This window comes from Macrobrachium nipponense, chromosome 1 (assembly GCF_015104395.2).
Source record: "Macrobrachium nipponense isolate FS-2020 chromosome 1, ASM1510439v2, whole genome shotgun sequence".
NCBI classification, from domain to species: domain Eukaryota; kingdom Metazoa; phylum Arthropoda; class Malacostraca; order Decapoda; family Palaemonidae; genus Macrobrachium; species Macrobrachium nipponense.
The window spans coordinates 162,620,866-162,638,606 of NC_087200.1; the positions used below are offsets into that span (position 1 = coordinate 162,620,866).

Consider the following 17,741-nt stretch of genomic DNA (forward strand, 5'->3'; position numbering starts at 1 on the left):
TGTATAAAAGTGATATGGTTGTTGGCCTGGAAAACGAGATTGTTCTACTATCCTTGTAAGTTCATCTATTATCACTAACATGTACTTATTCGCATATCCAGACTCACAAAAATTTCCCAGCATATCCGTATGTATTCTCTGAAAAGGTCTACTTGGTGTAGGATACGATCCTAATTTGCATGAAGTTATCCTTGCAGGTTTGCATGCATTGCACACTGTACAATTTCTCACAAAATTTTCCACATCTTTCCCCATGTTTTTCCAAATGTATTTAGCACGAACCTCATCATACATTTTTTCTATTCCCAAGTGTGGACTACCGAACCTGCAATGAACTATATCCAAAACCACTGGAATTAGGACTTTCGGAATTACAATCTGTGTCGTATCTCCTTTACTTTCCCTGGTTCTCAATTTATATTTAATTTTCCTAACCAGTAGATTACCTTCTAACTCCAAACCCAAAAAAGGCAACTTATAACGTTTCCTGACTAATTCCCCTCTAAGAAAAGCTTTTGCATCTGCCAGAATCTCGTCTTCATCTTGCCTTTGCTCTATGAGAGATATATTCCATTGAATAGACTTGCTAGTGACTTGCGCAACTTGGAATCCTTCCGTATCATGAAAAATTCTACTAAGAGCATCTGCAACTACATTAAATTTGCCCTCTATATTTTTGAGCTTTGCATCAAAATCTCTGATAGTTAAAAACCATTGAGCTCTTTTAGGTGACAAATTGGGTTTATTAAAAAGATCTAATAATGGCTTGTGGTCTGTAAGAACTTCTACTTTATTCCCCATCAGTAACATTTTAAAATGAACCAAGCTCGACATAATTGCAAAGGCTTCTTTTTTTATGGTAGCCATTGATCTCTCATTGCTGCCCTTTGTCCTGAACTTCCTGCTATAAAAGGCTATGGGATGGAATTTCCCATCAAACTTTTGCATAAGGCAAGCACCTATATCTTCCTGGCTGGCATCGGTCACTAATGTAAAAGGTTTGCTAAAATCTGGAAACTTCAAAACAGGGGATTCATTAATGCGTCCTTGAGATTTTGAAAACTCTCCAACTGGGGTTCCTTCCATTGAAATTGAATATCTTCCTGCAATACATCAGTTAGGGGAGCTCCTATATTAGAGAACCCTTTCACAAAAATCCTGAAGATACCGGTGATACCCGGGAATGACTTAATCTCTTTCTTTGATCTCGGGGTGCGAAAATTCGCTATTGCTTTAACTTTATCGCCATTTACTCTAACCCCTTCCTTAGATATGACATGGCCTATATATGTAATTTGCCTTTTTCAAGAACGAACACTAAGCTAGCTCAATTTTCAACCCCGCTAAGCTAAGCCTCCTAAGTACTTCTGTAAGCACTTCCAGGTGTTGCGCGATCGTGTCTGTTGCGACCAATATGTCATCCATATACACAAAAACATCTTTACCCAATAACCCGTGCAAAACTGTTTACCAACCTGGTAAAAGTAATCGGACTGCCCGTTAGACCGATGGCATTTGCATAAATTCATAGTGTCCCTTGGGCACTGAAAAAGCCGTATATTCCTTGCTACTTTCACTAAAAAGGATCAGCAAAAAAACCTATGCCAAATCAATTGAGCTATAAATATTATGTCCCCCGATTTCAACAAAAAATATCTGGTATGCACACGACTGAATAGTGGTAAGGAATTGTCTTTTCATTTAAACGTCTAAAATAGACGCATACACGGACAGAACCGTCCTTCTTAGGCACCGCTAACAAAGGAAAGTTGTACGGAGGCACACTAGGTCTAATGATTCCTTCTTCCTCCCATCTATTGACCTCTTTCTCTACTTGTTCTCTGATTTTGAAAGGTATGCGGTATGCAGGAATATTAATAGGTTTGGTGCCACTCTCCAATTTACCTTATGCTCTAACACATTAGTCAACCCCAATTTATCACCTTGTAAGGCTACCGTACCCCCAAATTCCGCCAAGAGCTCGCTTATTGTTTCAACATGTTTACTATAATCCGTATTAGTTAAATGTTCTCTAAATATTCGTTTCCTTGATTGCATTTCTGCCTCTGAAAACTCAGGTTTCCCCTCTACGATAGCCACTGAACCACTATCACAACTCCAATCTTGGAAATCCAATATGTATGTATTCCTTTGGTATCTCCTAACTGTATCATTAACGTTTAGCAATTCTAATCATGTAATCCCATCCTTGGATACACTGTTCACCGATGCAGTGCTAATAACCCATCTAAGCCTCTCGCTATTTTCAATAACACACACATCCGTAGGTTTTCTCACTTCCATCAATTTGACTTTTACCATAGTCTTTGAACTAGGCATTAACACAATATCCTCCAATAAAATACCTTTATATTTGTGATTAGTATCTCCCCTTTCCACCTCCCCATACACAATACCACCTTTAGTATCATCACCAACATTGTTATCACCGTGAACGCCAATGGAATCCCCGCAATTATTTCCCATATCACCAATGTGGGTTTTAATATTACCACTCTCCGTAACTCCAGTATCATCACCAAACACATCCCCTTTTTCAATAATCTCCATGTCCTCTGTTCTAATCACGTCCTCATAAGGAAGAAAAACACCAGGTAATTCAACTGTTATCCCATTAACACCCGCATGGATCGAAATCTTGTGTCTCCTACATGCAGGATGACCCAGCAAAAGTCTGTTGCCCAACGCAATCCCTTTCATTACCAAAAATGGTTCTGTTAGTACTCTATCACCGAGAGTAAACTGTATTTGAACACAACCCAGGGTATTTAATCTATGGGCTTGCACATTACACACCGTCTCCGTTGAGGGTTTCAAAGGGTAATGAGAGAACATCAATTGATACAAATTATAGACCATTAAATTTGTAGACACACCTGTGTCTATAAAGATCAGGATATCCACATCCCCCACTGTTCCATAAACTATAGGCCTGGGCTCTGGGGCGTCCCCCACGAGACCACATTAGCACGTACTAATCGCCTGTACCCTTTTTGTTGATTGGTCTCCCAAAAATTTCATTCCACAATATTTAGCTCTATACATTTTCTTTGGATGCCCTGGTTTATTGCAGTTGAAACAGCGCATCTGCTGTTCCCTTTGATCGATCGATCTTTTGTTATATTCAACTTTTGCACACTGACGGGGAGAAGAAAATTCTGTCTCTTTGCACCCTATTTCCCGGGCCTGTCCCATTAAAAAATGTACTATCTACAGTGGGACATTTAGACATATGTTTCTCAATTTGGGCATAAAGTAATTCTTTGTCTGAAGAATTACTTTTGCATCCGGTACATCGTGCAAGAGCATTGAAAAATAGATCATTTTCCGTAAATTGTCAAGTGAGACACTACCTCCTGTACCCCATTTAGATGTTTTCAATTTTCCTACCCAATCTGCCACTGAGTCAAAAAGTTTTGAACTATGTTCTACAAGGCTATTTGTGCCCTTCCGTATCTTATATAGACCCCTGAGGTCCCTCACCATATCCCCGTGTTCCTTTGAGCCATAAGCTGCTTTTAAAAATGCTTGCAAATCAGTCCAGGTACGATTGCAAATTGGAAACTCCTGCAACGATGGGAGAGGTCACCTTTATTGAAATCTAGCAAAGCTTTTGCCTCTCTAAACGCCTCTTCATCGTCTGTTATGTTTTTTGCACTTAAATAATTATTCACACCTTCAATAAAGATTTGCACATCCACCACACCCTAAGATCGCCCGTAGCAACAGTTCGAACAGCCACCAGCCCAATAATGCACACACATCAAATTCCTTCGTTTCCATGGAGGCTATCTCTAGGCGCTCTCTGTCTCCAAGCTAGAGAGGCTGACATCACGTAATTCACTAAAACATCAATTCATTCCTTTAATATATATATATATATAATTATATAATATATATATATATTTATATATATAGATATATTATATATATACACTTTTTTTTACATGCATGTGTAATGGGTTAATGTGGCATTTATTAGCGACATTCAATTCAGGGGGTGGCGTCCCTGCCTACAGGAGTTAAGATAGAAGACTCTTTAGCTTTGGCAAGCAACTCTTTTCGGTGAAGGACACTCCAAAATCAAACCAGCTGGTAGGCAAACCTTCTATGGGAAAGTTACTCTAAATACAAACCTCGTTCTCCAACCTTCAATTGTGCCAATGCATTGCAGTGTGGCCTTCCATGGTCTTGGGTTTGAGTTCCCTTGCTTGAGGGATTCTCCTCTTTTTTCCCCCGTTTTCTGTTTTCATTTTTATTTATTTTAAAAAGAGTAGGACAGGATGATGAGATAGCAATGTTGCTTTGAGGATTATAAGGAAAGTGCCTTCTTTAATCTTTTCCTTCTCGAGTTTTTTTTAAATTTCCAAATAAGTCCTGACTGTCCTCCCCCAGTTGTTGTGGTAAAACTGGTGGATTTCTTATTTGCCTTACAAGGTTTGCCGGCCCTCGCTGTCAATCAGTTGTGTCCAGCACTTTTTTCAATGACATAAGGTCTTGTTTACTTATTTCTTGACCTCCAAAGCTGTGCCCATCAGTATGATTTGATAGTTTTTTATCCGAGACACTTTAAGTCATAAAAATTCATAGGTTGATTGCCAAGATTTTATCTGCTGTCGTATATCCCACATGAGCCAGGTATGGCTGTGTACTACACCAAGTCCAGATGACCTATTTATACCGTCACAAAATTTGGAGCGTAGTTGCCATGAAGTTCTTTGTTTTAACATTTCCAGTAAGTTCTACAATGTTCATATATAAGATGTTTACCCAATCCAAATACCAGCGATTCTATAAAACTGTCTTTTGTGAACAATTAGTATGGCTCATTAACAAGATTCAAACGTTTCGTTTGTTATTTGTGGAGACTGCAATGCAAAGCACAGCGAATGGCTAAATTCAAATTCCACAGATCAACATGGCAGTTCTACTCTTGAGTTGTGTGTATCCTCTGATTTTGTCTAGCTATATACGGAACCCACACATATTTCTGGTAATAGATTAGACCTCACAATCACAGATGTTCCAGCTAGTGTCAAATCCAAATTTTGCAAATATATAAGCACTTCTGATTATTGTGCCATTGAGATGGACATGTCTGACTGAAATATAGACCAAATTCAGTTCACATTATTGAAGCTTGTCAGGCACTTAGTATTTCAGATGCTATATCAGTTCCTGATCCCAAGAAAAAGTTAGATTACGTAAATTCTGCACGGTTCCTTTAATAAGGTCTGTCCCTGTAAAGGTAATCAAATTCAAGACAAACGATCAGCCATGGTATGATGATACATGTAGATAAGCTTACCATGACAAACACACCAAATTCAACACATGAAGACAAAATCATTCATATCAAATCACACCACGTTTGTTGAGTCTCACCGTGGTGTGAATAGTAGTTATCATATAGCCAAGAGAAATTACAATAATTCCTTGAAGTAGAAACTTGAAGGAATTACATATCCACTAAGTCCAAGATTCTGAAGTTTTATAAGTAAATGCCTTGTGATTTACTAAATGGAAGGCAGCACTAAAACTTATTTTAATTACTCTGCACTCAAAACCCTTACCAAGGTCCTTTAGCAAACAGCATGTGAGGTGTAAAAGAGCATTGCATATACCTACGTGGCTGCTTTCTATATGGATATTTACTATCAGCTAACTATCTGTTTAATTCCACATACTTACGTATATAGTGTTTTCTGCAGCTTGAAGAACACAGAGAGAATAGTAATTGGCCTTTATTTACCAGTTTGCTGATATGCTATTCCTTGGAACGAGGTCTATATTACAAAGCTTGCACTCTACAAAGATACTACATCGACATAAAAACGTATAGAATCTACTAATCTTGGAGACAACACACTATAGAGTTTTTTTTAATAGATCGGAAAGAAACCATCAAGATCTTCTCCAACTTTGGCTATCAAGATCAGCAGAAATTTTCTAAACATACCTAGAACAACTAATCATCAAGTATCAGGGAGAGGGACATCCTCAGCTGATTGCTTAGTTTAAAAAGCTCGATGAAGCAGTTCAGCCTCTCCCAGGGGCCAGTAACCAATCTACCGTCATCTGTAGTGGTGGAAAATAAATGGAATATGAGCCTGACCCAAAGATAGATGATGCCAATTTGGTCCACTACAGAAGAGGATGGGTAATTCTTCTACGTTTCCTCTTTAAGGAAATATTGTTATTTCTCTAAGATATAGGGTAAATTCTACTCACAGTACATACACACACAACAAAAATGTTGAAATGCTCATGTGAACGATTTTGTCTCTGTGTTGAATTTGGTCTGTTTGTCACATTAGCTTGGGATCAGGATCTGATATAGCATCAACGATATCAAGTGCCTTACAGGCTTCTATAATGCGACCCCAATTGGCTCTAGTATATTTCATCCAACTGTTTTTCTAATGGTAGCATAAGAATACTATAAAATGATTGACTGATATGTCTATCTCAATGGCACAATGATCAGAAGTGCTTATTTACTTGCAGACCTTGAACTTAACAATAACTGGAACATCCGTGATTATGAGGTTCAATATATTACCAAAATAATGTGTGGGTTCCTCAATCAGCTGAAAAAAACTGAATACACAGAACTCAACAGCCGAATAGCCCTGTTGATCTATGTTTTGCACTGTTTGTCTCCAAAAATAACCAATGAAACTTTTTAATCCTGTGACTGAGCCATACTAACAGTCATATATAGAACCGTTGATACATATTTGGATTGCGGTAAACAGTGAATACGTACACATTATAGAACTAACTGAACATCTTAAAACAAAGAGCTTCATGGCAACTAAACTCCAAGTTTTCTAACGATAAGTAGGTCGCTCAGACTTCGTGTATACAGCCATACTTTGCGCATGTGAGATGTTATGACGATAAAGTCAGGGCCATCAAATCCTAGGATTAACTCAACCTTCGAGTTCCAATTCATTACTGATGATGCAAGTCTACGACATAACATACACTACCTAAATCAACTTACTGAAGCATTCAAAACATCAAGATAAACGTATAAGTCGACCTAATTCAGTTTTCCCAAAAGAAAAAAAATCTCTCTTCTGTCTGCCATTCAAACTTTGATAAGGAAGCATGAACAGGAGGATAATAAACAGATTATTAACTTCCTCCCACACACTCTTACTAAAGGTAAAGTTATGAGCTTATACAAACCTTATCAGTCGTCGAGGCAAACATTCAGACTTTCCGATAAAGTGATGATGACGATGACGAAGTCGGTAGAGCACATAAATCTTTACGCTAAGCAAAGTAGAATCTGCTGCTTATCGCTTATATATTAAAAGCAAACACTTTGAATTATCTACGATATCTACCAACAAAATAAATATCGACAATAAAATCATCAATGAAGTCACAGTAGCTACTCCACTAAAACGGAGGAGTCGGGATTAAAGACTGGACACTCGTCTGGGAAAGGTCTAAGTATTTTATTAGCATTTCTATAAAAATACAAATGAGATCATTTTTATTTTGATATGAAAAGATTCATGATCCTTAAACAGCAAAATCACATACAGTAAGAACTGAAACTTAATGCATCAGTTAATGTGCCTTCTACAGTATTGCAGCGAATTTATATACCTAACAGAAGACAAAAAAAAGGGTGGCCCCAAGAAATTACTATTTTGGTTGCTTTGCCTGTTGGTATTGATGTAAATTATTTACTCTCTAAATTAAATAACAAGGTACCATCGATTAAGTTTACTCTACAATTGGAAAAAGACAATTGCCTCCCTTTCTTAGATGTTTTGATACATAGAAAACCATTTCAATGTAAATTCAGTATTTATACAATTTAACTTATGTTCATTTCCATTCAGGCCACCATCTTAACATCAAAATATCAATTTTTTCTTCTATGTTTTTACGAGCATTTCGCATTGTCACTCCCCAACCAACAATTTAACTTATGTTCATTTCCATTCAGGCCACAATCTTAACATCAAAATATCAATTTTTTCTTCTATGTTTTTACGAGCATTTCGCATTGTCAGTCCCCAATATTTGTATCAAGAAATTGATTACATAAGAAAAATGGGGAAAGATTTGTTATCCTTCAAATATATTAGATATCTGCTATGAAAAAGACCTAAAAAAATTTTATAGTGTAAGAAATACGGAGAAGAAAATTCTAAGAATATTCTCAATTTGCCTTATTTTAACGGATTTGAAACCATTAAATCATTGCTAAAATCCTTCAAGGTCACCCATGTTTTTTCCAATAATAACACACTAAAAGGAATGTTAATAAAAAATGGCCCCAGGGAAAGCAATAACATAATATATAAAATTCCATGTATGGACTGCCCCTCTTTTCATTTCGGACAATCAAGCAAGGGCTTAGACGTAAGATTAAATCGGCATAGTCTGTTAAAACTGGGCAAACATCTAATGCAATATTTACTCATTTAAGTGAAAACAACCACCGGATAAAATGGATTGGTAGCTCAGTAATTGCAAGATCAAAAGATGTCTTGTCACAAAATCTTTTAGAATCTGCCATTATACAACTTACTTCCCATTGTAATTTTAATATTAGCCATGGCCTGTTTCATTTAGACGCTTGTTTGTTTGTTTGTTTGTTTGTATGGTGTTTTTACGTTGCATGGAACCAGTGGTCATTCAGCAACGGGACCAGTGGCTTTACATGACTTCCGAACCACGTCGAGAGTGAACTTCTGTCACCAGAAATAAACATCTCTCACTCCTCAATGGAATGGCCGAGAATCGAACCCGCGACCACCGAGGTGGGACGCTAATACCATACTAACCACGTCGCTGAGGCGCTCTATTAGACGCTTGTATTAGTAACATGTTTAAGAATGACCTCGAAGACAATCACAGGTTTAAATACAAAATAGTTGCCTTAGAGATATTTTCTTAGTATATGTATGTTTAATATGCTTTGTGAATAAGTTTTTGTTTACCAAAGATCTGAATGTGGTCAGTTGCCGCCCCGTATAATCCTTTAATTGTCTTGTCCCTGTGTCTAAGCAGTTGTACTTAATCTTTTTGTTCTTAAATTGTACCCATGTTTATGCTTGTTTGGGAAGGTTACTCATTCTCCAGGCGTGTTGGATTCTAGGTACTATTCTCCTTATAATCCCTATCTGTCACTTATACGACCCTTCCTTGTCCTATCAGTTTCTCATGTATGTCCTCTCATGTATGTCCAAGGTCCTCTTCTTGTCCTAAACTATCTATGTCATTCCCAAGCAGCATATAGTAGGCATGAGGGTTGTTTGTTCCTATTTGTAATACTTTCCACTTATCAAAGTTAAAAGGAATTTGCCATCTTTTTGACCACTCTCCTATTTTCTTTAGCTCATCTCTTAAACTTTCCACTGTATCTGGGTCTGCTGCATTTACACCTAGTTTGGTGTCATCTGCAAATTTGTTTGTCCTGCTAGTTGAGCATACATCAATGTCATTAATGTAAATCAATAACAAGAGAGGGACAAGGACACAACCCTGAGGAACTCCACTTGTCACACCTGCCCATTCTGATTCTTCAACATTTATTAAGACTTTTGCTGTAAGTTAGCCAGTCTTTGATCCAGTCTGCTATTTCTCCTACTATTCCTAAAGCTCTAACTTTTGTCATAGGTTTCTTGTGTGGATTTTGTCAAAGGCCTTTTGGAAATCTAGGTAGAGTATATCTATAGCTTTACTACTGTTGTCAATACCAAGCATGTTATGAAAAAACTCCAATTAGTTTGATAGGCAGGATCTGTTTTGTCTGAAATCATGATGGCTGTTTAGCAAGTTGTTTCTATTAATGTGATTCACAATTTGACCTGCAATTATGGACTCAAAAATCTTTCAAACAACCGACATTAGACAGATTGGTTAATAATTTCCCGGCTCTTCTCTTGGACCTTTTTTGGTAAACTGGGGGCACATTAGCTAGTTTCCATCCTTTTTGCGCCTTTCGTTGTTCTACACTTTTCCTGTAGAGTTTATATAGGTGAGGAACTATCTTCTCTTTTAGCTCTTTAATTTCTCTTGGATGAATCACATCTGGGCCAGGAGACTTGAAGTTGTTGAGTTTGTCTATTTTGTTTTTAATGTCCTCTTCTGTAAATATTATTTTGGCCAACGGTTCTGCCCTTTCTTATCTAATAGCAGTTTCCGGTATTGCAGTAGTGTCTTCAATTGTGAAAACACTAGTAAAAATCTTATTCAATAACTCTGCTTATTCCAAGTCTGAGTTCACCAGGTTTCCCCTATTGTCCCTTAGGGGACCTATGCCATTTTTTACTGGTTTCCTTCTATTAACAAGCACAAAGACTTCTATTTGGGTTTCCTTACAAACTTATGCAACTCTCTCATTTATCTTTGCATTTATTACTAATTTTGTTGTTATACCATGACTCTGCCACAGATTAAATTTTGCTTTACTGATGTATATAAATACATTTATTAAGTAATATGTCTATTTGATGCTCATACTTTCCTGAGCACAGCAATAGCATGATCTGCCTTCTTCAGTCTTCCAGAAAACTCATTTTCAAGCGATCCATCACTTTTAACTACTCCAAGATACCTGAATATGGTGACATCTGTTGGCTGACTTCTCATGGTCATAATATTATCTTCTACTCCATCAAAACGATTTCTAGACTAGTACCATCAGCCATTTCTCTTCAGTCTGTTAACCCACCCTTGCAAATCTTGTACACTCTATTCAAGAACTGTAAATCTGGATAATCAAGTCTGCTAGGTACCAACCATCAACCCACTCAATTTTCTCTCTTTTCTCTCGAATGTTCTGAACACAAAATCCATACACACTGTAAAATGGAGATCCTACTTTTCCTTGCACTATACCACCAACCACATTCAAAGGACACTTGCTACCTTGATGCATATTTTTATCGTGAATACACATTTTTTCTGGTAGGCCATAACATCTCAGACCCTTACAAAGATAATACTATCTCAACCTTTATCTAAATCTATGAAAGCCACAGGCAGAAATAAAGTCCACTTTTTATTCATGATTCTGACAGGAAATGAGTTTTCTCTGATATATTAGGTGTTCATTCTGCAGGCACTCTTATCATTCTAGGTCTACAGCTGCCCACCTTTTCAAGATTCCCTGGGCTCTACTATAGGTCTTCATCCCGATTCCTCCACATCTGCTTATCTGACCAACTGTTCCCCATTCCCTCTGAACCCCATCCAAGCTATTTCAATCTTTGAGCTTTCATTCTTTATTACAGCTTCATGATGATACCAACTCTCTAATTCCTCACTCTTAACACAACCTTCCTAGCAAACTCTAGCTATAGTCTTAACATTCTATGGTAATACCTATGCAAATTCTCCTCAAATTTCCTTGCTTGTGCCGATGATTTTGCTGCATACTGCAGTGCAGCTCAATGTATCCACTGTCAGTCCTTGTTCTCTCTATTAATGGGACATTTTCATTCACCAATTGGTTAACCGTTTTCTCCATGTTAACCACGCTACAGCTACTTGGTCATTCTTACTGCTTTTTCATTCCTGCTTCACAGTCCAATATGTACCCAAGGTAAAAAAAATTCTAAATTACCGGCCTTTTTCCCATTCACTCTTGTAGTCCATTTTGGACAGTGGAAACCTTTTACTTCGTGTAAACTTTGTAATCTTGTAACACCATTCAATACATAGAACAAAAGTTTGCCCACATCAGATATAGATGCTTTCATGATACCTTTTTATTCCAGATGGCCATGTAAATGGGATACCATACCAATTCCCACACTTCCTAAAATCTCTCTTCTTTGAAAACTTCATAATTATTTCCAATCATTTGGCTTACCCTCATTGTCTCATATATCTTGAAATCAATAGCAGATGGGAAGGGGGAAAAAGCCTGGACTAATCCCCCCCCCCCTTGAAAAATAATAATATTGAAGATATAGATAATAACATAAGTGAAAACACACACACATTGTATATATACATATATATATATATATATATACGTAACAATATATATATATATATATATATTATAATATTATCTATATATATATATATATATATATAATATTATATATATATATATATATATATATATATATTGTTACGTATGGGCCTGGCCTTGAATGAGACTCCAATATGTAAACAGGGGAAAAATAGAATGAATTACTTGAACTTACCGTAAAAAGGATTTACAGTGATAATTTACTCTAGAGGAGAAGGTCGCCAGAAACTCAGCTAATTACTTTACATCTATTTATTTACAAGAGGCCCTTACTGGCCTGGAGAAAAGTAAATGCAGCGTGTCCACACGTTGGGACCCATATGTCTCTCACAAATGGATAGCTGGCTAAAATGTGATTCAGGTAATAAAAGCTGGGTTTCGATATCTTGCGGTAATGCAACACTTGCGGGCGGACAGACTTGACACGTGACTCAGGGGATCTGGAAAAAGATCCCCGATTAGACAAGATAAAAGAAAAAGGACTTCTTGCACAAGTTACGATTATTCAGTTCTCTAACACTGGGGAAAAGGAACTTTAATGGTTCACTGAGGTATGCAATGACTTCATTTGTCTGGGACGATCACACAAGGGAAACATGCGGCCATGAGGCAGTGAGAAACAAAGGGATATTCAATGGAGTAGAAGTTTGATTTATGAATATTAGGAGGGAAGGAACTGGCAATATGCTGCTTCACAAGACGTACCTGGATGCCATGATCAGTGTGGACCTTTGTAGAAAATGTGGCGTCCAGCTTTGTCTCAGGTCTGGGTCTCTTGGCGCGCCAGTACACCGTTAGGCCTAAGGGGGAAGGCTGGTTGGAGACATCCGTCCGAGGTCACGACTGGAGCTGACTGTGGAAGATCGCAGGTGTCTTTCATGGGTGTTGGGGGTCAGCTTAACCCCCCACGAGCAGGGCAATCCTGGAAACAGAACATACAGCCAGCAGAGGGTTCAAAGGAAAAAGAGCTTAAGATATAGGCCTAAGAAGTACCAGTCTGCCTACATCCTTCCCTTTGAGATACGTCCCTAAAGCTGACAAGAGTCTATTTTCCCCCTTCTCGCAGGAACTCCCTATCTCTGGCTGGCGTGTTTTGGTTTCCCGCCTAAAAATCAGCTGATATTTGGAGGAATATGGCTGCCGTTTTACAAATCAAAATAATTACTTAAATGCTGGGTAGACGAAAAGATCAATAAACGTAGCAATATATATAAATATATAGTGTGCGTGTGTGTAGTACAAAAACTGGTGCCCCCAGGAAATTTTTCTGTATCTGCTAGTGCTTGAAATGGCTTCTTTAATGCTTAACCTGACACTGGTGGGTTCACCTTAACGTATCTGCTGTTATCCCAGCACATGTCACATGCATGGTCATACCTGGAAGCCACACGGGTCACAAGTCACAAAAGGTATCGACAGGCCTGCCAACTACCCAGACGCTGTGCAACTTCCTCCGAGGGTATAAAAGCAGTGGCGTCTGGAAGAACTCCCTTAGAACATTGTCCACCTGCCAGTGAAGCCACAAGTCTCACCTGGAATATCGGGCCCCTTTCCCCCCATCTTTCCGAGAAGACACCACATGACTGTGCTCCTTTATTTGAGCTTAACTCCCTTCTTCCCATCGGTGCCACTGGAGGAGAAAGGATCCAGTTTCGACTAAGGCACAGTGAAGATGCAAGGTTTCAGTACAGTCACCTCCATTTCTAGTTCCTTGCTGGACGAGCGGTTTTCGCGCTCGGCTGCCAATCTGGTGATCCAAAGTTCGAATTCTGGCTCAGACCAACGTGGAATCAGAGGAATTTATTTCTGGTGATAGAAATTCATTTCTCAATAGAGTGTGGTTTGGATCCCACAATAAGCTGTAGGTTCCGTTGCTAGGTGACCAATTGGTTCCTAGCCATGGAAAAATATCTAATCCTTCGGGCCAGCCCTAGGAGAGCTGTTAATCAGCTCAATGGTCTGGTAAAACTAAGATATACTTAACCTCCATTTCTAGAAGAGGATTTGACTGACCAGTAGGTTCAGCTCCCACTGGTAAAGGACGACGGCCAAGTGATGTCAAGGGGAAGACGAAATACCCACGTAACTTGGCCCTGAATGTTAGTAAAATGTGGCATATGCTAAATTGCATGGATCCAATGACTGATTAACAATATATGGGAACTATATATATCAGGTTACTCTCTGGACAGTACTTTTATTTGGTTAAAAAATGAAAGTAAAAAAAACTTATTTCCTTATGAAAAGCACCATAGTTAAATTTTTTATGGCAAGCTCGGTGGATAAGAATCAAGACAGTATTCCTCTCATATTTTTCATAACAAACACTCGAGATATTCACGCTGAAGCATTAATATATTATATTATATATATTATATATATATGTATTATATATATATATATATATAGATATATTTTAAATTTATAATATATATATATATAGTTATATTTATATATATATATATATATATATTACTATATATATATATATATATATATCTATATATATATATATATATATATATATATATACATATATGTGTGTGTGTGTGTGTATGTATATATATATAATCTGAATGGTTTCTTTCAATTAATAAACCATGAAAATGTAAACTTCTGTTTGATTGTTTCCATGGTAAAAGTTATTTTTTTTATGCATGAAAGGAGTCGAAGAATAATGCAATATGTTCATTAAAAAAAAAAAGTATGAATTAGCAATGCACTATAGTTGGATGTAAAATGCAAGAGTCATGATAATATTTCTTATATTTCTCATAACAAGCGCTTAAGAAATCCACGCTGAATCCTGTAAGAGTGGGCTCTCTAGATATTGGTATATCTATTTCTGAGTTTTTATCTACAAATAAATCTAAAAGAAAGCTGTTTGACTCTTTCCATTGCAAATTTTTTTTTTACTATTGAGAATTATGGTAGTCGATGAATGGTACAATATAGCTTTTTTTAAATACCTGGAAAATATAAAACGTAGTTTTTAAAAGGGTTAAATTTCATTAGAAATGGTGTTCGATATGCTGGCTGCTAACTCCGCCCACCGCAGGTGACGTCACAACGAAGGCGAGCTCTATGATTGGCTGGAAATAAGCTGGTGCGCTACCAGTACACATCTCGGGAATATGCCTCCGGCACTCTCATCCCTTTGTGCTCATTAGTACCACATGCCCAGTTAACCCCCGTTACTGATTCAACTATACTGCATTCTGATCTACAGTTATTCACAGTATTACGGAACACCGGCGTCCCTTCAACCTACAGGTGTTACCTAATTCATTACCATAACTTGTACAAATATACCTAATCAAGCTAACCCTTTCCTCACTCTGAAGTAGGCCCTCAGCCAGTTTTTTTTTTTTTTCTTAAAGTCTGGTATCTGATCAACCCATTGATAGCTTGAGTAAGTATCCAAATCCGTTGCATAGTTACAAAGAACCAGAATTTTAATATATATACGTATATATATACGTATATATATATATATATATATATATATATATATATATATAAATACATATATATATATGGGTGAGTGTGCATATGTTTGTGCATAGAGGGTAAAGATTTCTGTTGAGAGTAAATTCAAGTTGTTATGATAAAAGCACAGTGTACGTGCTAAAAGTACACTGGTTAAAATGAGTCTAAGACAAGGAATTAGCAACATCTCTGGCAGTTTAATATCTTAGACTGGGTGATGCAAGAAATAACACAAATAACAGATGATGCAGACGTAAAATTTATGATAAGTCGAAAATGGACAATGTTTCCTGAAAATACAGCATAGATTGGAGATAGTGAAGAGAAACTTCGAACACTAATGAAAGTCTGAAAGTGTTTGCAGATAATGAACACTGAGAGTAACTGCTGGCAACAGTATAAAGATATAATACATGGGAACAAGGATTATAGAAAGGAAGCAAATGGTTAAGAATGGCTTTAACAGATGATAATAGGAAGCAAGAAAAATTGAGTCAAAGATTATGTGAAACAAGGATGGCGCCAATTGTTGTATGTATAAGACTGCAAAGAAACTTGCAGTCACTAAGAAAGCTGAGGTGGTAATATCTATAGGGACTTGAGGATTGTTAAGCAAATTCTCCCTTAGGGAAGTAAAGTGGGGATGTTGAATGAAAACGGATTGTGAAGGTTGGAGCTGTTAAAGATGAACTGTTTACACTGTATATAGTGTAAGATGAATTGAAAATGCGAGAAATATGGAGATAGGTATAAATGGCAGAAAGGTTACAATATGTGACCCAAAAAAACTGATCATAATGTTTATAAACAGTTTGGTCAAGCGGAAAGAATTGAGGACGATATATCGGAAATAAAAGTTTATAATTGCAAAATATCAGAATATTTGGAAAGATGTGGATATGAAGGATACTCTAGATGGATGGGGTGAAAGTGTACTGCAAAAGCAAGGGTTTGCTGTCAAGAAAACAAGACTGTGCGCGTATATGTACGCACGAGTGAGCAATATGAAAGTTTGTGTAAGGATATTTAGTGTAGTGCTGATGAGGCATTGAGTGTATGAAGGGGCTAAAGTGGAGGTTTTGTGTATGAGAGGTCACCCACATTTCGGCACTTGAAATGTGAATGTGACAGTGAATATAGTGTCATTTTCTTTTTCTGGAGCCACCTCATGTTAGGAGACAGATTATTGTTCTAAACAGAACTGTATGTAATGGAAAGCTCCCAACCTATGGCTAGACAGTGAAGGCCTAACCTCTCAAAGGATGTGTGGAGGCAAAATAAGTTACAACCAACAGTATACTGCACAAGCAGCCACAGGCACAAACTCAGCCATTGATAACCTAAACTGTCTTTGGGATAAAAAGAAAAAAGATTATTAAGAACTAAAAATCACTGCGTTACTAGCGTGGCATGAATCATTCACACATGCATGTTTCTTCAATGAGGACCTACCTTGACATCTGTCCAGCGAGGAGATGCGCGTGCCCCTGATGAGTGGTAGTAGTATGACACGATAGACACGAGAAAAAGTGATCTCAAGACAGCAGCTCGAAACATGTTCCTTCCGCGAGCCACCGAGGCACGATTTAATATTTGTTTGGATTTATAACTGGAAAGAATACCATCAAAAGAATAGAATTTGACTTGGCTTCATCATGAAGAAGAATCCACATTATTCTAAAGTAATCTAAAATAGCTCATCACGGAAATATTCCACATTTTTTTACACAAATGTACTTACAAAAGTGTAATGACTAATAACATCAGAGTTCGGGGTATAAATAACCCTTTGGAAGAGTTTCCTTCCTGACGGTGCGCACTCGACTGATGTTACAAGACTACTTCAACGGGGAGGATTAAGATAAAGAATAAGCCCGAATCACAACCTTGGAGAGAGAGAGAGAGAGAGAGAGAGAGAGAGAGAGAGAGAGAGAGAGAGAGAGAGAGAGAGCTGTATGGTATGTGCCGTCCCATTTTCAATATAATATTTTTTTTACCTATCAATTACTAAATACCAGAAACTAGGGTCTGTCTGAGTCAAAAATATGAAAAGTTCAAAAGTTCCAATTTGTAAATTTGACGAACATCACCCGATTACAAGATGCATTATCAATATGACACCTTTCCTAACTAAAGACAGTTACTCAATCATGGCCTCGATTTTTCCTTTGAACAAATCACACAGTCACACACACACACACACACATACATA

At 37.4% G+C, this 17,741-nt stretch overlaps 1 protein-coding gene across 1 annotated transcript in view; it reads right to left on the minus strand.

The window, feature by feature from the left end:
* LOC135218986 (low-density lipoprotein receptor-related protein 2-like) overlaps positions 1–17,357 on the minus strand; it is a 116,255-nt gene extending 98,898 nt beyond the window's left edge. The window contains exons 1-2 of the mRNA XM_064255424.1: positions 17,271–17,357; positions 16,982–17,138 (exon numbers count right to left, since the gene is read on the minus strand). Of these exons, the coding sequence (XP_064111494.1) occupies positions 16,982–17,138; positions 17,271–17,293 (180 nt within the window). The 5' untranslated portion in view covers positions 17,294–17,357. The remainder of the gene's footprint in view (positions 1–16,981; positions 17,139–17,270) is intronic.
* Between the last annotated feature and the right edge of the window lie 384 nt (positions 17,358–17,741).